This window comes from Perognathus longimembris, chromosome 15 (genome assembly GCF_023159225.1).
Source record: "Perognathus longimembris pacificus isolate PPM17 chromosome 15, ASM2315922v1, whole genome shotgun sequence".
NCBI lineage: Eukaryota > Metazoa > Chordata > Mammalia > Rodentia > Heteromyidae > Perognathus > Perognathus longimembris.
In genome coordinates, this window is record NC_063175.1 from 40,769,040 (window position 1) to 40,795,282 (window position 26,243).

The 26,243-nt window shown below is 36.6% G+C and overlaps 1 protein-coding gene across 3 annotated transcripts in view; it reads right to left on the reverse strand.

The window, feature by feature from the left end:
* Dym (dymeclin) overlaps window positions 1-26,243 on the reverse strand; it is a 276,321-nt gene that overhangs the window by 57,458 nt on the left and 192,620 nt on the right. For all 3 annotated transcript variants that reach the window (XM_048363482.1, XM_048363481.1, XM_048363480.1), the window contains one exon: window positions 25,917-26,019. In XM_048363482.1, coding sequence (XP_048219439.1) covers window positions 25,917-26,019 — 103 coding nt within the window. The remainder of the gene's footprint in view (window positions 1-25,916; window positions 26,020-26,243) is intronic.

A 26,243-nucleotide genomic window follows, 5' to 3' on the forward strand; every position in this document is an offset into this window, starting at 1 on the left:
ATTAGCAATTTAAATATAAGAACAGTACAGTGTACATGTTAAAATTGCAAATAAAAACTAAATAATATCTCATATTTGGAATACTTTTACTTTCAAAAGGGAAGTTCTTTCTAGAATTACTAATATGTGAGTTAACAGTCTCATCTCTTTCTAGATGAATATAAGCCTACATCACATTTGGACAAAATTTGACAAAATAAAGCTTTATTGATTTATTTGTTTGTTTTTTTCTGACTGTATTTGTTTTTAACCTTTTCTTTTTCGGTACTGTGGATCGAACTCAGGACGTTGTACTCGCTAGACAAATGCCTTGCCACTGATCTATATTCCAGACTCCACACAGATCTTTAATTGGCCGAAGCAAACAGTTAAATGAGTGTTTTGCAGATGCTAACTGAGGGTCAACATCATGACAATGCAGCATTGTCCTGAGCACTGGAAACAGAAACTCTAGATATAAAATAACAAAAGCCCTTATCCTCTATCTTATTCTAAATTTATAAAATATTGTCTAGTTCTGTAAAGCAGAAATATCTCAAAACACCTTTTTTCAAAATATATATGGAATTAAAATGAAAAAATGGGGGGAAGGTTACTTATGTTAGCGTGCTTGCCTAGCATGCATGGCGCTCTGGGTTTGATTCCTCGGAACCACAAAAACAGAAAAAGCTGGAAGTGGTACTGTGTGGCTCAAGTGGTAGAGTGCTAGCCTTGAGCAAATGAAGCTCAAGGACAGTGCCCAGGCCCTGAGTTCAAGCCCTAGGACTGGCCAAAAAGAAGGAAAGAAAGAAAGAAAAGGTTACCGTCAGTTAGAGATAATGAAATGAAACTGTAACTTGAGAGATGCTAAACTTCACTGAAGACACCCAAAATTATTTCCAAGTATCCTACCAGCAGCAATTACTGTGTGTGTTATACATTCTCCAGATGTAGGGAAAATTGCCACAATATAAAAGAGGAAATACTGGCATGTAGTTAGCAGCCTGAATCTCTGTTCTACTTCCTATTACTTATGTGATCTTGGGCAAAACCCTAAACTTTGAACTATTAGGTTTTTTTTTCTGCAATGCTGGGGATCAAACCCAGGTCCTGAAACATGCTATGCAATGCCCTATCATTAAACTATACCCACAGCCCTACATGTTGATTTCTTTATCAGTAAACTATTATAGTTGAGTAGTAATTAGGTAAATATGTAAAATGCCTACCCTCATACCTAATACAGAATAGAAATTATTGTTCCTACCAATAACAGCAAAAATATGTTAAAAATAATGCAATGCTAAAATATAGGTGAACGTGACTAAAGACAACTTGATTTGAAACCCACTGCACTATAACTATAGTCCACAATAATGATTGAGAGTTGTACCATAGCCACCTGACTAAAGAATGGAGCCAATTCCCAAACTGTACAAATAATTGCTAATGCTCACTATTCAGTTAAGGTCAATGGCAATGGGGGTGACTCAGTCTGCTGTTACAATTAGAGCAAGAGATTGCTCAAGTTGCCATGGCAACTGCTTACAGCCCAGCAATTACTATCCAAGAACTTTGTGAGGCAATCTTATATTAAATTTGTAGTTTGTTCCTTGTGCTAGAAATTAATTTTAACAGTCTGATAGTAGCAGAATGTTTGTCACAGTATTAGTCCAATAAGATATCCTCAGTTCAAACATCAGTGGATTTATAATTTCAAAACCTCAAGTGTGTGTGTGTTTGTAATATAGCCAAAGTTTTAGCCATTGGTGTTTGTGATTATATGGTTATAAAATACAATGTTGCCAGACACCAGGGGCTCATGCCTGTAATCCTCACTACACAGGAACCTGAGATCTGAAGATCACAGTTCAAAGCTAGCCCAGGTAGAAAAGTCCTCGTGAGACTTTTATCTCCAATTAACCACTCAAAAACCAGAAGTGGCATTGTGGCTCAAGTGGTAGAGTGCTATCCTTGGGCACAAAGAGGCTCAGGGAAAGCGCCCAGGCCCTGAGTTCAAGGCCCACACTGACAAAAAAAAAATACAATAAAATAAATACAATGTTTGTCATTGTGCTTTTATGATATGGTATTAACTTTTGGAGATATAATCAAATATGTCTAACATTTATAAAGGGACTGACTTAAAATGGCTCAACTTAGAATCATATTTTGCAATTAACCAAGTTAAGGTGAGACTACCTGTCATTTTGATGTACTGATTTTCTGAGGGAAGAGAGACACCTAATTTTGTTTTCCTAGGAAGACATTTTTAGGAAAAAATTATCAATAAATAAAATATAAAATCAAAATAGAAAACAAAGTCTTACTAGCATGAAGAGAACCCTCTGTGAGACAAAGAGAAAAATAATATTAATGTAAAATTCATAAAAAGGCTATTAAAATGTGTCCTCTCTCATAATTTACTTGGCACAAAACATATGATTCTCCTGGCACCTCCCATTCTTCTACTACACTTCTTCACCTACTAGTATCAGTTTGGGGTAAGAAAGATGTTTTCTTATGAGGAAGACAAAGCCAGGCACTAGTGGCTCACACCTATAATCCCAGCTATTCAGGAGGCGAGGTTTGAGGATTGTAGTTTGAAGCCAGACTTGACAGAAGAGTCCTTGAGATTCTTATCCAGAGGTGGAGGACCTGTGGCTCAAGTGGTAGAGAACTAGTCTTAAGCAAAACAGCTCAGGGGCAGTGCACAGGTCCTAAGTACAAGTCCCAGGACTAGCACGCTATATACACACACACACACACACACACACACACACACACACACACACACACACACACACACGTAAGTAAAAGATATAAGTGGTACTAAGCCAACTCTAACAGGAGTGCTTTCAAGTTCATGTTTTAGTATCAACAGAAGCAGACAAATTCACTTAGTACCATTTCTCAGCCAGAGGAAGAATAATAGAGTCAGAGGGAGTAACAGAATGAAGACGCAGTTATGCACTGTAGTATTGTGTATTCCTATTACCTATTATGAGATTGCACCAAACTCACTGCCACCTCATGCTTTCTGCCATGAAGGAAAAGACAATTAAATCTCTACTTCCTAGACCTAGCTCACAGTGGGGCCAGAAGGATGTTAGGAGTTCAACAAGGCATTTGGAGCAGGGCCTGCCCCAGGATAAGAGTAACAGAAAACGTTTATAGCTATGCACTGTAAAATGGAAAGAACAGCGAGCCAGGAACCAAAAGACCTGATTGCTTCTAAGCTTAAGCAACTCATTTAACTCTCAGGATGGAATTTCCTCTCTCGTTAAGCAGAAATGTAGTGCTTACCTACACTGTAAAGTAATGAGATTGACTGATTAGAAAATGACTGTTAACTGTAATGTTATAAAGGAAGGTATAATCAATGAGGTCAATTTAAACTGACTTTTTCTTTTGCCAGGGATGGTTGTACATGCCTATAGTCACAGCACTCAGAGGCTGAGTTTTAGGAGGATATTGAGATTTGAGTACAGCCTGGGCTATGTAGTGAAATTAAATCTCAAAAAAAAAAAAAAACCCAAGATAAACCAAACTAAAACCAACTGATATTTTTGTCTCTGACTCAAGGAATCCTGCCATTCTTTAATTTTGTTTGAATATTAAGAAACAACAAAACGTTTAGATAATTCATCATCAGGTAAAGGAAGCAGCCATCATTCTGTCTGGATGGTTGTTCTACATTATTTAAAAAAAGAAACAAGCACCCTCAGGTTTTTGTTTTTTTTAGTTAACGGCAGGCCATGCTTTCCCTAAAATTTAGGACTAGCAATGTTATTAGACATTAAGAGATGGAACATACTATATCCATTCATGCTTCAATTACAGGAATGGGCATCATTCAGTTAACTTTAGCACAGGACAAATTTAGTAAAATCTCTGCCACATCCTATCAAAAAAGCTAAAGATCAGTTAAAATATCTGCAAATGAAAGAAAAGAGAGCATATATATATATATATATATAACCTGGAAGGAATTATTTTACAGTTACTAATCATAGAGGACATAGCATTATAGACTAGAGTGACAAATGACATTAAGGATAAGGTCTCTATTTTAGTTTAAATTTTGGTTTTTGAAAAAATAAGAAAGCAAGGGGGAGGGGGAGGGGCTGGTGGAAGGAAGGAGGGAGAAAAACGAGGAAGGGGAAAACAGGTATGACAAGAAACATTGTATTCACTACCTTAAACATGTAACTGTAACCCCTCTGTACATCATCCTGACAATAAAAAAAAATCTTTGCAAATATGTTGGGGTTGTACCTTAGTGACAGACACTTACCTACTGGCTCCATCCATAGCTCACAAAATCTTCCTGAAGAATTCCTTACTTTTCCAAGGAATCACGTTAGGAATTATGTATTATATTTCCAGAGTGAGAAAATGATAGTATAAAACCAATTTTAGTAATTTAACTAAAAATATCCCTCTAAGCTTTTTAGAAACCTTTTAGAAAGCTGTTTTTCTCTTATGTATTTAATTTATACTTCAGAAATATAATATGAAATTATTTGAACTAACCTATCAAGCATTATCCAACAAGTCACTGCTAACTCTCTTTGGCATGTTAAAAAGTCAAATAACAGAACGATCATGGGGCTGGAAATATGGCCAACTGGCAAGAGTGCTTGCCTCCTATACATGAAACCCTAGGTTCGATTCCTCAGACCACATATATAGAAAAACGGTCACAAGTGGTGCTGTGGCTCAAGTGGCAGAGTGCTAGCCTTGAGCAAAAAAAAGCCAGGGACAGTGCTCAGGCCGAGTTCAAGGCCCAGGACTGGCAAATTAAAAAAAAAAAAAAAAGAATGGTCATAACGTTTTTAGTGGCTTTAACTTTCTATCAATTAAGATTTGAGTAAACTAGATGAGGAATCAGACATGCAGAGCAAATAAGAAAATGAACTGGAAGATAGAAATAAAACATGCATTAACTGCACATATGAAAATCCACTTGCAATCTGCCTTTTACAAAACATCTCAAAAATCTCTGGATATTTGTTTGTGCTCTCAAGAGCTCTGGTAACTGCCATTGAGCACATTCCCAGTGCTCTGTGCTTCCCTGTCATTTTCTGGCCTCAGTAGGTTTGGTCGAATGTCGTCTAGCAGGTGGGGTAGTTTCATTAACAACTTCAGGTTATCAGGCTAAGTGATAAAATTTAATCAGCTCTCTCAATGACTACCACTGAGTCACCACAATGTCCCCAAATGAAATTTAACAAATTAACATTAGCAAATTAACAAATACTGAATGGTTTTATGAAAAAGTGGCATCTCGAGTGGAGAGAGGAGGATTGCATTATGGAAAACACTATACGGGCCAAAGACAGGGAAGATACACATATAAAATTTAAAACAAGACCAGAATAAAAGCAGCACAGGAGGCTTCACTTTATATTTTCATCATCAGTTAAGTGTTGTTATTAGGGGTTTAGAGTTAATAGAAGGAGATAACAAAAGTAGGAGAAAATGTCTACTTGTGGAATCTAAAATTTATGAGCAGTTTTAGTTAATTTCTTCTAAATTACCAAAAACCAAACAATATTTTAATATTTTTAAAGTATGCTGATGAACAAATTCCTTTAAAGAAACTGAGACTTAGGGAATAATATATGCAGAATTAAGACTTAGAGAGTAATATATCCAAATTTGCTTTCAAAATGATTCCAAATATTTACTGTACCAGAGGAATTATTTCCTTTTTTTTTTTTTTTTTGCTGGTTTTAGGGCTTGAACTCTGGGCCTGGGTGCTGTCCCTCAGCTCCTTTTTGTCAGGGATAACACTGTACTACCTGAGCCACAGTGCCACTTTTTCTGTGATCCGGCTTTTTCTATTTTTCAAGATAATAGTCTCATGAACTTTTCTGCCTGGGCTGGTTTTGAGCCGCGATCTTTAGATCTCAGCCTCCTCAGTAGCTAGGATTATGGGTGTGAGCCACTAGCGCGCCTGGCTTATTTCCTATTTCTTGTCCCTATACCTTTAATTTTTATTTACATAACGATGAACACAATTTAAAATTCAGGAGGCTAGTACATTGAAAAGACAAAAAGGTTAGCATCCTTCCAATAGCTACTACCAAGGGGCAAATACTTTTAATCATATTTAGCTATGTCCACCAACATTTGCTTTCTCATCATGTGTGTTGTTTCTGAATTCTCACTTTTACATTTTTCATTTACCTAGTAAGTGTGTGTGTGTGTGTGTGTGTGTGTGTGTGTGTGTGTGTGTGTGTGTGTGTGTGTATGCATATGCTGGTCGTGGGTGCTGTCCCTGAACTTTTTTTTTCTCTCAAGACTAGTGTTCTATCACTTGAGTCACAACTCCACTTCTGGATTTTGGTTGATTAACTGGACGAATTAACTGGATTAACTGGACGAATCTGAAGGATTTTGCTGCTGGGGTGGGCTTCAGGCCACAAGCCTCAGATCTCAGCCTCTTGAGCAGCTAGGATTACAGGTATGAACTACTTACCTGGCTAAGTTCTTATGTTTGAAAAATAAAGCAAAGTAACTTTGAGTGAGCTTAAGGTATCTGCTTCTTTACTAAACTATGAATAGAGTCATTTATGAAAAAATCCTTGCATAAAAAACACTTAAAAGAAATAGATATTCTTCTAAGCTAAACTGCTGAAAGAAATAAAAGCAAGATTAAGATCATGCTTCATATTTTATGATTCTGCTTTGCGACAATGGTAATTAACTAAATTCCTATCTGAATGTCTATCTGCAGCATGAGAGGGAAAGAAGAATTTCTCATGCTTAGTTACTGGAGTCAAATCTGAGTGTAGAGAGCTAACATACGTTTCAGAGTGTTTTCTAAATTCAATTAGGTCTCTCTGAACTGCACCCCATGACAACTGCCTTTGACTGACAAACTCATTTTGCAACCCTCAGAAGTGAATCCTATGCTGTTGGGTTTTTCCTGTTCTCACTCTTTTGATTTTTCTTCTTTTCTTTCTTGGTAAGTTTGGCATTCCCAACAGGCAGAGCAGTAATCCTGCAGGCTTCCTTTCTTATTCCTGTGCTATTACATTTAATTTGTGTGCTTTTATAACTTTGTACTTAACACCCACAGATTTTTGAATGAGTAACCATTCAATAAATCCAAGAAATAAATGATTTTATGATTGCAAGTGCTTTGAACTCAACGGGTAGAAGGCTCTACATAAGTGATATAGTAAGGACAGTAGGATAACAGCATGAGAAGAAAACAAAAAACAATCTAAAGTTCCCCCCCCATAAACACACATAAATGTAAGTGCACACGTGTACACACATACACACACACACACACACAGCACTGTCCTTTGTTGTAAAGCATTCATTTTTCACTGGTACTCAGTCCTTAACACCTCTTCCTCTGTATCTTTTGATAGGAAAATGACAAGCAATTGTAAGGCAAAAACGAATTTATACTTGCTTTTAAGAAGTATTTCATCTGAGCTGTGTACAGGCTGATCACTGAAGCTTTGTTACACAATTTAAGAGATAACATAAATACATTCTGTAGTTTCATGGAAATAGTTCCAATGTTCTAATGAAGCCATTTGGAACTTCCTATAACTTGAGAGATGGAGTGGTTTTTTTTTTAATTGTTTTATTAAGCATAAAGTTAAAATGGATACAAGTTTACAGAAAATTAATCAAGATATTTAGTTATTCTGAGGTTTATTGGTGGATGCTGTCCCTTAGCTTTTTAGCTCGAGACTAGTATTCTACCACTTGAGTTGCAGCTCCACTATGACTTTTTTGGTCATTAATTGGTGAAAACAATCTCATGAACTTTTGTGCCTAAGCTGGCTTGGAACCATGATCCTCAGATTTCGGCCTCCTGAATAGCAAGAGTTGTGAGCCAGTGGTGCCCCACTGAGGGAGATTTTTAATAGGTTTCCTTGGTGATAAACTTGGTTTTCAGTGATAGAATGAAAGATTTATTTTTCTATCTTTCAGTTGGTAAGAGCTATAGTCGTAGCAACAATGGCCACTCAGATTTACATGGTAGTATATATTACATGCTAAATATTTTGCTAAATATTTTTGATGCATTAGTTTACTAAATTCTTACAACTGCATAAACTACATGTTTTCAATGAACAGATGGGAAAATTAAAAATTAGCAGAATCAAGGTCACATGGAAGGTTATAGTTCTTTCAGAGTTCAATTCAATTCAAATTCAATTCAATTCAAATTCAAAAATGTTTGCAAGCATTAGCTTTTTAAAAATGTGGTGAAACAAATATATAACCTAAAATTTACCATCATTACCAGCTTACTTATATAACCTCTTCAACTTGCTTCATTGGAAAATATACAAACATAAACAGGACTGTATAATGAACCTCCATGTACTTATCACCCAGCATCAACAATCTACTCATGGCCAATTCTGTTTCTTTATATCCACTTTCTCCTTATAGGTATTATTCTGAAGTAAAGCATAGGCATATCTCTGAGTCATCTACATTGGTAAGTACTATGAAAAGATAAGGGTTCTTTTTTTTTTTTTTTTAGGCCAGTCCTGGGCCTTGGACTCAGGGCCTGAGCACTGTCCCAGGCTTCTTTTGGCTCAAGGCTAGCATTCTGCCACACTTGAGCCACAGCGCCCCTTCTGGCCATTTTCTATATGTGTGGTGCTGGGGAATTGAACCCAGGGCTTCATGTATACGAGGCAAGCACTCTTGCCACTAGGCCATATCCCCAGCCCCGGGGTTGTTGTTGTTTTTTTTTTGCCAGTCCTGGGCCTTGAACTCAAGGCCTGAGCACTGTCCCTGGCTTCCTTTCGCTCAAGGCTAGCACTCTGCCACTTGAGCCACAGAGCCACTTCTGGCCGTTTTTTCTATATATGTGGTGCTGGGGAATTGAACCCAGGGCTTCATGTTTACGAGGCAAGCTCTCTTGCCACTAGGCCATATTCCCAGCCCTGAAGGATTCTTTTTTTTCTTTTTTTCTAACAAATATAAACATAGGCCTGAGAATATGGCCTAGTGGTAGAGTGTTTGGCTCGTATACAAATATAAACATAAATGCTATCTTCCATATATAAAATTAACAGTAAGCCCTGAAAATCTTCGACTATCTCATGAGTGCTCAGTTTTCTAATTAGGTGAAAAAAAATATACATATTTTTAAGTTTGATAGAATGAGAATCTAAATAAAGTCCCTACATTGCTAAGGGTCTTTATTAAAATGTATTTTTCGGGCTGGGAATATGGCCTAGTGGCAAGAGTACTTGCCTTGTATACAGGTAGCCCTGGGTTCGATTTCTCAGCACCACATATATAGAAAATAGCTAGAAGTGGTGATGTGGCTCAAGTGGCAGAGTTCTAGCCTTGAGCAAAAAGAAGCCAGGGACAGTGCTCATGCCCTCAGTTCAAGGCCCAGGACTGGCAAAAATAAAAATAAAGTGTATTTCTCTTTCCTTTTTCATTGGAATTTGTTACCTGAATAAAACAAGTTATTTTTCTGTTTCATTCGGTAAAATGGCGGCAGAATCTACAGGCCTGATCAGATTATGTCTTTTTGTTTTGCTTCCACTCCTATTTTTTCTTGTAAGACTACTTCCTAGGTCATAGTATGTTCTAAATCAGGAGGAACATAATTATGGTTGTCTGTTTTTGTGTCTTTATTGGGATGCTAGTGGACTGACTGCAGGTAGGCCAATTACAAAAACCTGCAGCCTGGTTTTCTGTTTTTATACATTAGCAGCCACTGATGCTCACTGCTTTGATGCACTAATGTATTGAGGCTTGCAAAATGGTGAGATTTTAATTCTATCATAACTAATACTAACTGTACTTTTCTAAAGAAACTATACTTTATCTACTAGTTCTTATCTTAGCATTACTAACTTATATTAAAGGTGAGATAATCCTTATTTTTGCTAGTGGAAAGCTGGTTTCTTGGTATGCTCAATATTATTTTGTTAGGTTCGTCACTATTTTAAGTTCAATGAACAGAAACAGAATGACTAGACCTAGCTATAGATACTAACAAATAAAAACATGAGTCCACAGTGATACTGCTATTCAAGTATCAAAGTGTTTTTTCAAGATCAAAGTGTTTTGTACTCAACTGCCTTTTATTTTACAACTTCATATAATGTTTCCATGCCCAGAAGTCAGGTTCCCAAAGACAATGGAGGAAACAAAATTAGAATATTTTGCAATTACTCATTCACTTTATTTCATATTATAAATACACAAATCTTGAAATAACAATACCAAAGTTTTGACACAGTATCTTTGATAAAATGTTTGATGTTCTTTCACTTATGGTAAGTATAGCTTCCTAAGAATAAAAAGTGACTTAGATGTCTGGTTATGCACTAAACATATATATGTATTTGTACGTGTGTGTGTGTTCATTTTGATGTTACTTAAAATTTAGAGATGGATGGGGCTGAGAATATGGCCTATTGGTAAAGTGCTTGCCTCCCATACATGAAGCCCTGGGTTTGATTCCTCAGAACCACATATATAGGAAAAGCCAGAAGTGGCGCTGTGGCTCAAGTGGTAGAGTGCTAGCCTTGAGCAAAAAGAAGCCAGGGACAGTGCTCATGCCCTCAGTTCAAGCCCCAGGACTAGCAAAGAAAAAAAAAATTAGAGATTGCTGTTTTATATTGTGCTTTATTAATCATATAAACTATTTATGTAGGTCTCAAGTTATATAACAGAATAAATAAAATAACTTCACTTCTGTCACTTTGACCATATTTCTTGACTCTTTAGAGTCAGTTGTTAAAAAAATATTTCATAGTTTATCTTTGACTGTTTGCTTTACAAATACAAATAAGTAACATCAACCTGAGTATAACATGTAGTGGCATATAGAGGTATTTTTCATTCATTTTCACAGCTGCATGGTTCTCTGTGTGAATGTACCAAAGTTCATTCAACCAGTTGTTACTGGTGGATCTTTGTGTTTAAGGTAAATCTGTTTGATCCCTTCATGATGAAAGGCTTAATAAATTAGAGAATGATCATAGCGTAACATAATAAGGACTGTATACAACAGTTCCATAGTCAGCATTATACTGAATGGGGTAAAACTGAAAGCATTTCCTCTAAAATTAGGGATAGGACAAGGGTGTCTACTTTCACTATAACTTACTCAATAGAGTACTTGAAATTTTAACTCAAGTAATCAGGTAAGAGGAAGAAATAAAATGGATGTCGATAAGGAGGAAGATAAATTATCCTTGTCCACAGATGATATGAATTTATATTCAGAAGACTTAAAAAGAATTCTAGGAACTGATAAACCGAGGAAAGTAACATGATTCACACACACAAAAAAAACCAAAACAAAACGTAGCTCTTCACCAATACTATACTTGCTGAGAATGAAATCAGGAAAGCAACCTTATTCACAAAAACCTAAAAAACAAAACAAAAACAAAAAATATAGGAATAAACCTAACCAAGAAGGTGAAAGATTTCTATAGTGAAAATGACAAAAATACTGAAAAAGAAGTTGAAGAAGACAGTATAAAATGGGAAGACCTCCAATGTTCATGGATGGGGGAACTAATAGTTAAAATATTACTTAGTATTGAAGCTTTAATACTAGAAGTAATCTACAGATTCAGTGCAATCCCTGTCAAAATACATTTTTCACAAGTAAGAAATAAATTCCTAAAATCCATGTGGAAACACAAAAGATCCTGAACAGCCAGAGAAGTCTTGAGCAAAAAGATCAATGTGGGATGTATTCCAATACCTGTTTTCAAAATATACTATGAAGAGCCATAGTAACAAAAACATGTGATATTGGCAAGAAAAAACAAAATAATAACAAAAAACCCCAACAGATACACAGATCAATGGAATAGAGGAGTCCGAAATGAAGTAATAATTCTTGACACAGGTGACTACAACACACATTGAAGAAAAGACAACAGTGCTGAGAAAAGTAGGTACTGAAGAAGAATGGAATTGTATCTATAATGCAAAAGTGGATCAAAGACCTTCATGTAAAACTCAAATTACTGAAAAAAAACATAGACTCTTCAGCATATTAGTAGAGGCAACAAATTTCTGTTGGGTGCCAGTGGCTCACATCTGTAATCCTAGCTACTTAGGAGGCTGAATCCTGAGTATCACAGTTCAAAGCCAACCTGGGTAGAAAAGTTCATGAGATTCTTACAATTAATGGCCCCAAATCTGTAAATGGAACTGTGGCCCAAGTGGAAAAGTGCTAGCCTTGCACAAAAAAGTTCAGGGACAGCCAGCAGAGTTCAAGCTCCAGGACCACCACCACCAACAAAAATCCTGAATAGAACTCCAATCCCCCAGAAAACAGAAACAAGAATTGACAAATGGAATAAAGTCATAAAGAAAAATAAAATTGTGTCATTTACAGAAACATGGATGCAAATGGATCTGACCTTTTGCAGAGAAATAAGCCAGAATCAAGAGGTATGTGTCACATGTCTTCTCTCATACATGAGAACTAAAGAAAAAGGGTGATTTGAAAATAGAAGAACTGGGCTGGGAATATGGCCTAGTGGTAAAGTGCTTGCCTCAAAAATAGAAGAACTATAGGGGAAGGGGAGTAGTGGAGCAGGGTACTTAATGGGGGGGGGGGCAAGTGAGGTTAGAATGGAGGAGGAATATGATTAGAGCATGACAGACACATGTATGAGAAAAGTCACAGCAAAGTCCATTAATTTGTCAACTAATATGTTAATAATGATAATCATGAAGTAAAGGGAAAAACTATAATTCTTGACTTTACATAATTCCCCAGAGTCCTCTTATATCTTTGTTTCCATTTTTGTTACTAGTTCCTTACTATAAGTGATACTGAAATTAGCTAATTAACTCTTTTTTTTCTCCCACTTCTAAGCATCAGACTTGAAGTAATTATTTGTAATCTCTTTCTTTTTAAAATTTAAATTTAATTAATTTATTTTTTGCCAGTACCGGAGCTTGAACCCAGGGTCTGGGCACAGTCCTTGAGCTTCTTTTGCTCAATGCTAACACTCTATCCTTTGAGCCACAGCGCCTTCTGTTTTTTTCTGTTTATGTGGTACTGGGGAATCGACCCTGGGCTTCATGCATGCTAGGCAAGCACTCTACCACTAAGCCATATTCCCAGCCCTGTAATCTTTCTAAATATCCAGGATAACCTGGGAAATGACAGATTGAGAGAATGCTAAAACCAAAGATACCAAAGAATCTACTTGAAGACACATTTTCTTTGTTTATTATTTTGTTTTTGAGACAGGGTCTAGTTATGTGGCCTAAGCTGGTCTAAACATCTCAATCCTCCTGCTTAAGGTTCCTCAGTGCTGGTATTACAGGTGTGTGCCACAATACTCAGCTTTTCAATTCATCTTAAAGGCAAGAGAACTAAGAGTCCCAATGGCCAAATAAGTTGCCAAAGCTTATGGTAAATTGAAGATAACTCAAATATGGAACTCAGGTTTTCAATTCATGAGTTATTTCTTGACCCAAAATTTCTGTGTCACTCTTCAAGAGCTATTTGTTCAAAGTGACTATAAACAGGATAACGATTTACTTTTCAGCCACAGTATCTCTGTTCTATCTTATGGTAGCACCTTTCTTTAATGTATCTACAGGGCTCACAGCTTCTCCCTTCTTGGTCTTTCTGCTCAAATGTCACCTTCTAAATGAGGCAGTAACTCTTAAGGACAACCTCCTTTACATTGCTATTTTTTCCTTTCTCAATACTGACTTATTTTATCTTACATTTTATTCATTCTTTCATTCATTCACTATATATGCAATGATTATTTTACTGCCTTGGAATGTAGGTTTTTTGAGAGCACACTGCACACGAAAGGAAACAGGACATGTTACTGAGCAACACAATGCACACCTTAGGGCCTTAAGCAAAATACACACAGAAGATACCAGAAGAGAGATACAGAAGATTCAATTTGTGAGAATAATCAAATTTTCCTGCTGTATTGACTATTAAACAAACATACTAAGTAATTTTATTTTAGGGTTCCAAGAACATTTAAGTATTGAAGGCTTAGTTTCTAAATATCAACTATCAGAAATAGCTGTTGTGTTGTATTAATGAATAAATTAAAAAAACTAATATACTTCAATCATGGCGCCAACTGTCAAAGCAAAATCACCTCGATCTTCTGGTTCCCAAAGCATACCATTTCATATTACCAAGATCTCTGAATTGTTATCTCAGAAACTCAATTTATGAATAATTTAAGCAACAATGTAAGGCTTAACTTTATCTAGTATTCATTAAATGTTTTAATAACACTGTAAGTCTAGATAAATGTTAATGCTTTTCATATTCATTTTTTGTGCTTCTAAAAGGTGATCCTTAAGTATTTCTGTAAGGATCCTTCTCATAATAATTTTCCAGAAATCCATGAAGTTTCCAGAAAAAATTCTGAATTTTCCAATATAATTTGTTTTTAGAAATTAAATCAATCAAGGAAAGGATTGACTTTCCATTTATACAATGAGTCAGATTACTGGGGATTTTGGTCTTATTTGGAGAAACTAAAATAAAGTGCCATTTATAAAACATTTGTAGCTTTGACTATAATCAACTGTAATAATAAGATACCAGCTCAAAAATTCTTTTCATTTAAGCCTCTTTTGTAATACTGCTTTTTAATAACCCTCATAATAGCTGAATTAAAGGACCCCAACAGAAATCATTCATCCCACATAAAACAAACATTGCCTTTTCTTCTTAGCTTTGTTTTACAAGCTACATTATTTCCAGATGACGCTGGAGGGGACTATGGTTTCAAGAATTAGATGCTTAAATAGACAGCTGCTTTCTATTTGCCATGTAAATCAAGGATAAATCAAAGAAAACTCCAAATAGTAGACTTCTTTTCTTCCTATTAGGAACTACAAGCTCAGGCAGAAAAGGAGAAAGAAGAAAAAAACAATCAAGATGCAAGCAAACAGAATTAAAATAAGGATTTCTTAAACAAAAGGAAACGTACAGATATTTCAGGGGAAGGTGTTTTTATATCAACTCTGTTCATCAGTAGCAATTTTTTAAAATTAGAATGTAAAGGAGGGAAAGAAGAAAGCATGATCACAAGTTCTAAAAATCTACCACACATTACTACTGAATTTAATATGCATGGGTTATTTCTCTGTATTCTTTTAACTTCACTCAGAAATTAATTAATCTGTGCCAGATTTCAGTGCAAACACATCCTACTTCTTTCTTTTTTATAACCCACAGAAAGAACTTTAAAGTTACTTGAGTATTTTTTAATATTTTAAAATTTCCTTATAAAAAATATCCTACCCGACTCTTTAAGAAGAGATAGGAAAAAGTTCCTCTCCAAAAATAAAGAGAAAACAACATTCTTCCCTCAATTAAAGTGTGCTCTTTAAGAATAAAAGATTAAAAAAAAAACCCACCAAAGTGCTCCGATGTAATGTCCACAGAATCATTCTCAGAAAAATTTTGGAACTTCTAGATCCTAGCCAAGTTACAGCACAACCATGGGAATCAGTCTTATTAAAGTCAGGTCTGTTTTTCTAATTAGGAAAAAGTTGTAGAGTAAGAGGTGAGTATGCACTTGCTAGAGACTTGATGTGAATTTAAAAACAATTTATTGGTAGAGTCATTATGGAAAATACTATGAGGTTCCTTGGCATATTAAAATGGAACTAATATGATCCAACTCTGAATACATATCTACATACACAATATATATAAAATATAGTATGATTTCACTTCTGAGTATATATTCAAAGGAAATGAAATCAGTATCTCAATGAGTTATCTGTACCCTCATAGTCACTGCAGCATTACTAAAAAAAAACAACAACAAGCTATGGTGGAATATTGTTCAGTGATACAAAAGGAAATACTTGATAGATACCACCTGAGTTAAGTGATCAAGGTAAACATGCTCATTATCCATACTGGCATTGTGTACTGTTTGATATGTTGTATAAAGAAGGTACATCACCTCTATTATAATCGTCCCCAAGAAGACATAGCATTAATCTAATCTAATCTAATCACACACACACACATACACACACACACACACACACACACACCAGACACATCCAAATGTACAAAGTAACTAACAAGTAGTTTTTGGAAGTAGGACCAGGAGAAAAGATAAGAAAACTTAATGTGGGAATCCTACATTGCATCCCAGAAAACAATGAAGGACTTAATGGTAAACTTGTGAAAATCTAGGCTGGGCAAGGTAGATCATGCCTGTAATCCTGGCAGGTAGTGAGATAGAAATCTGGAATATCCTAGTTCATGGATAGCCTGGGAAAAATGTCTGAGAGAACCTTCCTTCTCAACAAATAGTTGGGTGTAGTGACATTTGCCTATCATAGTTATATAGAAGGTTAAGAGGGTAGCTAGGGCAAAAAGTTCACATGACTCCATTTCAACAGAAGCTGGGCAATGTGGCATGTTCCAGTCAGCCCAGCTACAGCAGGATGTATAAAACAGCATTGGAGGGGGGTGGGGATTGGGGAGAAGGGAAGGTGGGAGAAAAACGAGAGCGGAAGTAACAAGTGTGACAAGAAATGTACTCCCTACCTTATGTATGTAATTATATGTATGTAACTACCTTATTGTAACCCCTCTGTATATCATCTTGACAATAAAAAAAAATAGGGTTGTAGATCAGTCATGTGGCCTGGTAAAAATAGATTTTACCTCAACATAAATGGTGTAAAAAGGGTTGGAGGTGTGGTTCAGCAGTAAAGTGCCTGCATGCCTTGAGGTCAAGCCCTAGGACTGACCTCCTGCCCCTGAAATTGGTAAAATTCAAATGAGACTGTGTATTTTAAGTAACTGCTTCATTAAGGTTCATTTCTTAGTTTTTTTTGGCAAGTCCTGGGCCTTGGACTCAGGGCCTGAGCACTGTCCCTGGCTTCTTCCCGCTCAAGGCTAGCACTCTGCCACTTGAGCCACAGCGCCGCTTCTGGCCGTTTTCTGTATATGTGGTGCTGGGGAATTGAACCTAGGGCCTCGTGTATCTGAGGCAGGCACTCTTGCCACTAGGCTATATCCCCAGCCCCTCATTTCTTAGTTTTGATGAATGTTACATGCTCATGTAAGGTACTAGCAAAAGGGGAGACTAAGTATAATAGAAATTCTTCTTTTCTTTTTTGACAGTCCTGGGGCTTTGTCTGGGCCCTGTCCCTGAGTTGCTCTTGCTCAAGGGTAGTACTCTACCACTTGAGCCACAGCACCACTTCTGGCCTTTTCTGTTTATGTGGTACTAAGGAATCAAACCTAGGGCTTCATGCATGCGAGGCAAACACACTACCACTAAGCCACATTCCCAACCCATAGAAATTCTTTTAAGGAACTGTAAGTCAACTATCAGAAACAAGGGAAGGAAGGGGGAAGGAGAGAAGAAAGAAGGCAAAATGATACGTATACTTCACAAAAATGTCAAGATCTATGCCTATAAAGAATGCAGGATAAAGAGGACGTGTGTGATCCTTTCCTTCAGTCTGACTCCCCAGAGGTATATACTATTTAATAATTTCTCATGCATTTTTCCAGGAAATTTTAATGCAGATATTCAAACACGAACATATGTGTAACCTAATATACTATAAAGTGTTTCTAACTGACTTATATAATATGGATACCTTGCATATGAATTTACATGAATTGAATTCATTTTAAAAAACAGACAATGAATACCACATTGTATAAATTTAAACTTTAACCAGTCCCTTATTGATGACTATTTTGTTTGTTTCCATACAAAGCTGAGAAATAGGCACTCCTTGGTGTAACTGCGTATCTATCTAAGCAAGTAGCAGTTTCTTAAATCAAATCACTGCTCAGGAAACATATTTTGTCTCTTGAAAGTATTGTTTTCAAAAAAGTTTTTCAAAGTATAAAATGTCTTTTTCTGTCTCTATCTCTCACTCTTTGTGCCAGTACTAGGTCTTGAACTCAGGATCTTGTAGCTTGGCTTTTTAGCTTATTGGTAATTTGAGCTATGACTACACCCCAGCTTTTTTGCTGGTTCACTGACTATAGTCTCTTGAATTTTTCTTCCTGGACTAGATTTAGAACTCAATCCTACATCATCTAGCTAGGATTACAGGCATGAATCCCAGGTATACACCAGCAGCACTTAGCTCAAAGTACAAAAATTCTTCTTTTTTTTTTGCCAGTTTGGGGCTTGAACTCAGGGCCTGAGTACTGACTCTGGCTTCTTTTTGCTCAAGGCTAGCACTCTACCACCTGAGCCACAGTGCCACTTCCAGTTTTTTCTGTTTATGTGGTACTGAGGAATCAAACCTAGGGCTTCATGCTTGCTAAGCAAGCACTCTACCGTTAAGCCACATTCCCAGCCCTAAAAATTCTTTTTCTACATTCACCTTTATGCCATATTCTAGCTAAGCAGATGTCTACTAGAACTACGTCTGGCAAGGTCTTTTATTTCCTACTCTTCTAAGCATGGCATTTTGAAAAATGGCTTTGTTGAAATATAATTCATATACTACATAGCTAATCAACTTTAAAGTGCACAATTCAATGGGTTTTAATACAATTACAGAACTGTGTAACCATCACCACAATTTCATTTTGAAACATTTTCATAATCTTACCTCCCAAATAAAACTTGTATTCATTAGTAGTCACATCACATTCTGCCTAACACCTTCAAACCTTAAGCCTCTATAGTCCACCTATTTTGGACATTTCATGTTAACTGAATTATACAATACAACAACATGTTACTGGCTTCTGTTCCTTAGCACGATGTTTTTGAGGTTTTTTCAAGTCAAAGAACATACCAGTGTTACATTTTTTATTGTTGAATAATGGTACATTTTATCTATCCACTTATTAGCTGATAGATACTTGGGTTATTTTTACTTTTGATTTATGAGAAATGGTCCTACGGACACTCACATTTTTGGTGGATATATAGATATATACACACAAATATATCCATATATGTATGTGTATATATATTCAATTCATTTGCATTAAAATCTAGGAACAGAATTGTTGGGTCATGTGGTAATTCTATATTTAATCTTTTGAGGAAATGTAAATTGTTTCCAAAGTGGCTGAACCATTTTACATTCCCACAAGCAGTATATAATTTTAATTTCTCCACATCCTTGCCAACACTTATTAGCTGCTGTTTTGATTCTAGCTATAAAGTGGTATCTCATTGTGACTTTGATTTGCATTTCCCTTATGACTAATGATGTTTACCATTTTTTGACATATTCATGGGCTATTTTAGCATCTTCTTTACCACTGGAAATACGTACCAAAAGCTTCATTACTTATTTGCATCAGAGTGCATCAAGGTGCTTAGCTGATCTTCCATGAGATGATTCAGGGATCCAGAAACTCCCTCCCCTAGGGTCTTGGGATCTCCTGCTACTTCTACTAGTGATAATGAGGGAAGAGAGCTGTAGAAACTGGCACTGTGGTAATATCACTTCCTCTTATGATTCCTCAACTACTGCTAAACTTACATACAAGGGAATTGGAAAATGTGTGGATGAGAATTCAGTCAGTAGGATTCACCCAAAACTTAGGGGTGCTGGCCAGCCTGGGCTTGCTTCTAATCCTGGCTCTCAGACCTCAGCCTTCAGAGTAGCTAGGATTACAGGTGTGAGCCCCTAAAATTAGGTTGTCTACATTTTTAAAAAGTTTTTTTTTCTGAATAATTACTTATTTATTGTCAAAATGATGTACAGAGGGGGTTACAGTTTCATATGTAAGGCAGTGGCTACATTTCTTGTACAATTTGTTACCTCCTCCCTCATTGTCCCTCCTCTCTCCCCTTTCCCCTTGGTTGTCTACATTATTATTGAGTGATGGAATTGTAAGACTCTTTCACATATTCTAGCTACTAGTACCTTTTTAGACATATGATGTGCAAACATCTTCTCCCATTCTGTGGATTATCTTTTCGCTTTTTAAACTATGTCCTTTGAAATAAAAGTTTTAAATTCTGATGAAGTCCAATTTGTTTTTCTTTTCTTTTTTCTTGTTGGTTATGGGGCTTGAACTTGGGGCCTGAGTGCTGTTCCTGAGCTCTTTCGCTCACAGAGAATGCTCTATCAGTTTGAGCCACAGCTCTACTTCCAGTTTTCTGGTGGTTAATTGGAGAAAAGAGGTCTCATGAACTTTCCTGCCCAGGATGGCTTTAAACCTTAATCTTCAGATCTCAATCTCCTCAGTAGCTAGGATTATAGGCATGAGCCATGAGTGAGTGACTTAGTTTTTCTTTTCTGTTGTGCTGCTTCTGGTGTTTCTAAGCAGTCTTTGCTTAACTCAAACTCACAAAAATGTACTTGTATTTTCTTCTACAAGTTGTACTGTGTTAGCTTTTACAGTCTGGTCTGAGGTGTGGTGCACAATTTTTAAGCACCCGTGACACCTGTTCTTAATTCTTAAGCAATACTTAAGCACCTGTAGCATACAAAGCATGCAGTGCAAGGGAATGCTCTTTTTGTTTGTTTGTTTTTCTTTCATTTGTATGCCCCTATTTAAAGAGAATTAGCTGCTGGAATGTTTTCTTGCTTCAAGCACTCCTTAAAAAATACTACCCAAGCTAGGTATGGTGGTACTCAGTACTCAGGAAGCTGAGAGGCAGGAAAATCACAAGTTTCAGGCCAGTCTGAGCTATATAGTGAGACTGTTTCCAAAATAAGTAAGCAAGCAAGCAAGCATGTAATCAAACAAATATTAAACTATTTTTGGCTCAAATTTTAACTCCTTTCAAACAAGACTGACATGATACCTCTTCTACTTTCCAAACATTGTCTTATACAAATTTAAGTTATATTCTAATTAATGCCACCATCATTAGAACAGTGTATGTAAAGCCACTAATCACAAATACATGTTTCAAACCATCTAAAAGAACTGTTCTAATAATGCCATTATTTCAAACTTTTTGAGAATGCCAACATTTCTAAGGTAATTGTTCCTATGTTTCATGAATGTTCTCTACCCTAGCCCAATCTACCAAGCTGGGCACTTGGTGACTTACATCTGTAATCCTTGCTACTCGGGAGGCTGAGATCTAAGAATAAGCCTAGTTTGGAGCCAGCTGGTTTGGAGCCAGCACAGCAAGAAAGTTAGTGAGGCTCTTCTCTCCAGTTAATCATAAAAGAAAAAAACAGAAGTGGAGCTGTTACTCAAGTGGTAGAGCACTAGCTCAGGAACAGTGCTGCAGCTCAGTTTCAAGCCCCAGGACCAGCACACACACAAAAAAGCAGGCATTACTAAGAAGCCCTGAAAACAGAGTGTAAAAACAAAGAGAGGAAAAAATCTGGTGTTAAAAGTTTAAATTTGGGGCTGGGGATATGGCCTAGTGGCAAGAGTGCTTGCCTTGTATACATGAGGCCCTGGGTTCAATTCCCCAGCACCACATATACAGAAAATGGCCAGAAGTGGCGCTGTGGCTCAAGTGGCAGAGTGCTAGCCTCGAGCAAAGAGAAGCCAGGGACAGTGCCAAAAAAAAAAAAAAAAAAAAAAAAAAGTTTAAATTTGCTCATTGTATGGAACCAATTCTGAAGAAACTAAATATCTAAAAGCAGATACAAAAGTTATAAACAAGACATAAAGGATTATCAGTAAGAGCTATCAATTCAAAAGAAGAGACAAATATATATAAAGGTTAGCAATATATTAGTGTTTCATATAGAATGATACAGTTTTTATTTAGTAAGTTAGGATCTGAGCACACTATCAAATCAAGAAGTTGAAAAACCTGTCTTATTTGTACTGAACTAAGAGGAAGAAATGCTACAGCTACCTTCAATATGACATACAAATTATGTAGTAAGTAAAAAGGAAATTTAATAAGTTATCAGAAAAGTCACCTATTTCCACTATATGCTAGAAATAAAATTTTTTATTAGAAAATGGTCAAACAGCCCTAATTGCATATTACACAGCTATGACTGAGGTCTAAGTCTTTGTTCTACTTAGGACACTTTCAAAGAATTCCTATATGCTGAGTTGGACTTCATCTGCATCGGTTAATTGATTAATATGTAGTCTAATCTTTTAGACTAGAATATGAAAATATTTATACCTTTCAAGTGCACTCAGTTCTATTGGCAGAGCAATAGTTACAGAATACAAGACAGTATATATTTAATTGTGTATGTAATAGATCAAATATTCCACTAGCATTCAAACACTTTGGTCTCAAGACAACTAACTTAATACTCTTAAAATCAGTGATACTCTCAAACTGTTATTTTCATGTGGAGTACATGTATTGGTACTTAGTATATTAGAAATTAAAACTAAGAAAAAATTCAAAACACAAGGATATATGTTCACATTTTACTAGCTGTCAGGGCCTTAACTATTACTCATTATGCAGCCTCTGGAAAAACTCAGGCATACAATCATGACAGAAAAAGTAAAAAAGGCTGAGAAGCCTTGGACTCTATACTTATACAGGCTGGGGGCACTGTACTTGCTGTCCTTGAGCACTCTACCACTTGAGCCTACAGCTCCATTTCTGGCTTGGAAATTAATTGGAAATAAAAATCTCACGGACTTTCCTGCCAGAGCTGGCTTTGAACTGCAATCCTCAGCTCTCAGCCTCTTGAGTAGCTAGGATTATAGGTATGAGCCACTAGTACATGACTAAACATTTTCTCAATAAACTTAGAAATCTCTAGGTAGAACTAGAGAACTTTGTACTTCAATGAGAAGAAAAATATGCCCTTTGAAGCACTTATTCATACTCTTTGCTGTATGGTTTATTCAGTCTTGGTATTGAAAGTGTACATCTGGGAATCCACTGCTCCCTTAAGGCCTTTTCCTTGTCCATCTTTTATAAACAAGTGGTCTAGGTCACAGAATTTTCCTGTTTGTTTTTTTTTGTCTGTCAGTCCTGGGCCTTGAACTTAGTGCCTGAGTACTGTCCCTTGGCTTCCTTTTGCTCAAGGCTAGAACTCTGCCACTTGAGCCACAGCACCACTTCTGGACATTTTCTATATATGTGGTGCTGGGGAATTGAACCCAGGGCTTCATATATATGAGGCAAGCACTCTTGCTACTAGGCCATATTCCTAGCCCCTGGGTCACAGAATTTTATGTGGTTGTTGGCAGAGAAAAATTCTGAGGAATAAAATAGGAGGAACAAGAATTTTCCTGGTAAATGACTAATTGAAAAGGGAAAGATGAGAGTGTTTTAAAAAAATGCTAATCACTCAAATAGTGCTTTGAGCAATAAAGCAATAGGTTAGCATGAATAGAAAGACACTGTAGTACTTATTTTAAAGGTTCTTGTTTTCTATAACCACCATTCAGATCTGAGGTAGAGGGGGTGGTGATTCAGTTATTGTCATTGCCATTGAATTGGCGCAAACCATTCTTCTGTAGTTAACTTTGAGGAAAGGCAGCAAGACTATTTAAAAAACATTGTGATTTGCAAAGTCTCACACACATATGTTAAAGTAAAGACTGTCAGTGACAGATTCTAAACAGAACTTTCCCAACATGCCTAAGAAGCAGGTACTTTAAGAAATTCATTTTTACTCTGTAAAAATTTCACAAAGAAATCAGTGACTCTAAAAACTATAAAGTTCAACAACAGAATTCTAATGTGTGTTAGAAATTCTGTCCTAGCACTGCATAGCCACTTCCATGATTGGCAAATTCAATATAACCTATTTCCTCTGAAATATCAATCTTATGGAGCTCCAATTAAAGAGAAATGCTGCGAAGTCAACTTATAGGCTACATATATTCAACACATTTTAAAGAGTAAATAACAAGACTAGTGCACAAACCACATAAGTATGTAAAAATAAAACATACACAGAGGAATTATTCTTTTTTTTTTTTTTTTTTTGCCAGTCCTGGGCCTTGGACTCAGGGCCTGAGCACTGTCCCTGGCTTCTCCTTGCTCAAGGCACTCTGCCACTTGAGTCACAGTGCCACTTCTGGCCATTTTCTGTATATGTGGTGCTGGGGAATCAAACCCAGGGCTTCATGTATATGAGGCAAGCGCTCTTGCCACTAGGCTATATCCCCAGTCCCGGGAATTAGTTATTCTTGTAAACAATTCTTATCAACATAATTCTGTAGTACCATCCTGGTCCTATCTGAGGAACTATCAGAAAAAGGTATTTTTCTTTTCATAAATCAAAGCAAGTGGAAAAGTAAGTTAGCTGTTCAGCGAATTTTAAAAATGCTTGGAATATTCAACTTAGCAAGAACATCTTATATGACACTTTTTGTTCATTTGTTTTGTTTTTGTTGCCAGTCCTGGGGCTTGGACTCAGGGCCTGAGCACTGTCCCTGGCTTCTTTTTGCTCAAGGCTAGCACTCTACCTCTTGAGTCACAGCGCCACTTCTGGCTTTTTTCTACATATGTGGTACTGAGGAACTGAACCCAGGGCTTCATGTATACAAGGCGAGCACTTTACCACTAGGCCATATTCCCATCCCTATATGATACTTTTTGGAGGTGTAGACTAAATGTCTTAATGGGATGGCAGATAAAATAACAGTGTGTGGAGATGTGTGCATAGATACACATACACACACACACACACACTCTCTCTCTCTCTCTAAATGAAAGAGAGGAAAAACAGCACCAGTCAGGTTGTGGTTGCACATAGCTATCTTTGTTTATCAGTGACTGATATCTGGTCTGGGTGATGTTCCCACAGTCTCATATCAGTACAAGCATTTAGAAATAAAACAAACCACAGGAAACACACAAAACAGCTCTTTAGCTGTCTGGTATGCACTGTCACTTCAAACTCAGAATTTAACAATTCTCTAATAAAGTTTTAAAATATCAACCAGCCAAGTTGTCTGGCAATTTAAGGAGGTCCTTACTAGAAACGATTGAACTTTTATGGTTTATAACCTGACAGTTCTTAGCATTTCCATCTAAGCTACGTTCTAAAACTCAAGAAATGTCAAGATAGTGGCATTTCCCTCAAGGGACTCCTAATGTCTTCTTCCTATCACGGTACATGGCTCATCCCTGTGCTGCTCTATTACATTCTGTTGGCATCTCCAAGGCCAGGTGGTGATAAGCTCTTCATCTTTAAAGTGGATAGAACAGGGCTGGGAATATGGCCTAGTGGCAAGAGTGCTTGACTCATATGCACGAAGCATGATTCCCCAGCACCACATATGTAGAAAACGGCCAGAAGTGGCGCTGTGGCTCAAGTGGAAGAGTGCTAGCCTTGAGCAAAGAGAAGCCAGGGACAGTGCTCGGGCCCTGAGTCCAAGCCCCAGGACTGACCAAAAAAAAAGTGGATAGAACAAAAGAGAAATGCTACTTCTGTTCTCTTACTGATGAGAGAAGAGCCAATTAGATTGTCCTTCTTAGGAAATAAGAATTGGGATTGGGAAGACTGGATCATTTTGCTAAAGCCATTACATTCACCAGGACGTTACAGGTTGGTGGAAGAATGGGAAGTGTCAAAGTTGCTATCTTGTCTCCAACAGAGTAGACAAGAGAAATGTGGCCAGTAGAAATCAGCAGAAGAATAAAGCATAAAGTAAAATGGAGATCAGAATGATACAGCTCTTAGTAACAGCATATGCCTGAAACCAGTGGCGTTTTAATTTCAAGTTCTAATTCTCTGTGAAATCCAGGTGTGCTCTCCTAGCCCCTGATAATTAGACAGAAACCCATGTATATACTTCCTATAACTCTTGTTTCATTTTTGTGTTTAATAGAGAGTGGGTTTCTATACTCGATATTAGGATCTGTAATTATTAACCATCAGTGTTGTGGGGTTGATTATCTCCAACAATCTGACAATAATCCTTAAATAAGTTTTTCCTTCCTTTTGAGACCTCATTCCTTTATTTGAATATGGGTGGTCTCCAAGAGCATAAATTTTCAGAAGAGAGAAAAATGGCTATTTATAAATTTTGCAATAAAAGAAAAACTTTTTACAGATGAGATAAGGTAACTACTTACATAATCTGGTAGAGGAACGTCATTTGAACTTAGTGAACTTCTCAAGGACTGGGTGGCTTGTTCCAGAACTTTGTTGTGTTTTTTAGATAGCAAAGAAAACAAGCTGCAAAAAATAAAGAGAAACACAATACATTAAGAGAACTATGTGCTTCTTTTTAAAGGTATAATACAGTATTAGGGCTCCACTGCATCTAATAAATAAAGAATTTCTCTTGGAGTTAAAAATAAAGGCAATCCTGATTTCATGTACTTTACATATAAATTTGAGATAGGACTCATGGTCTTTTTAATTTTTTATTATTTTTAAGTCTTTATATTGATATTGGG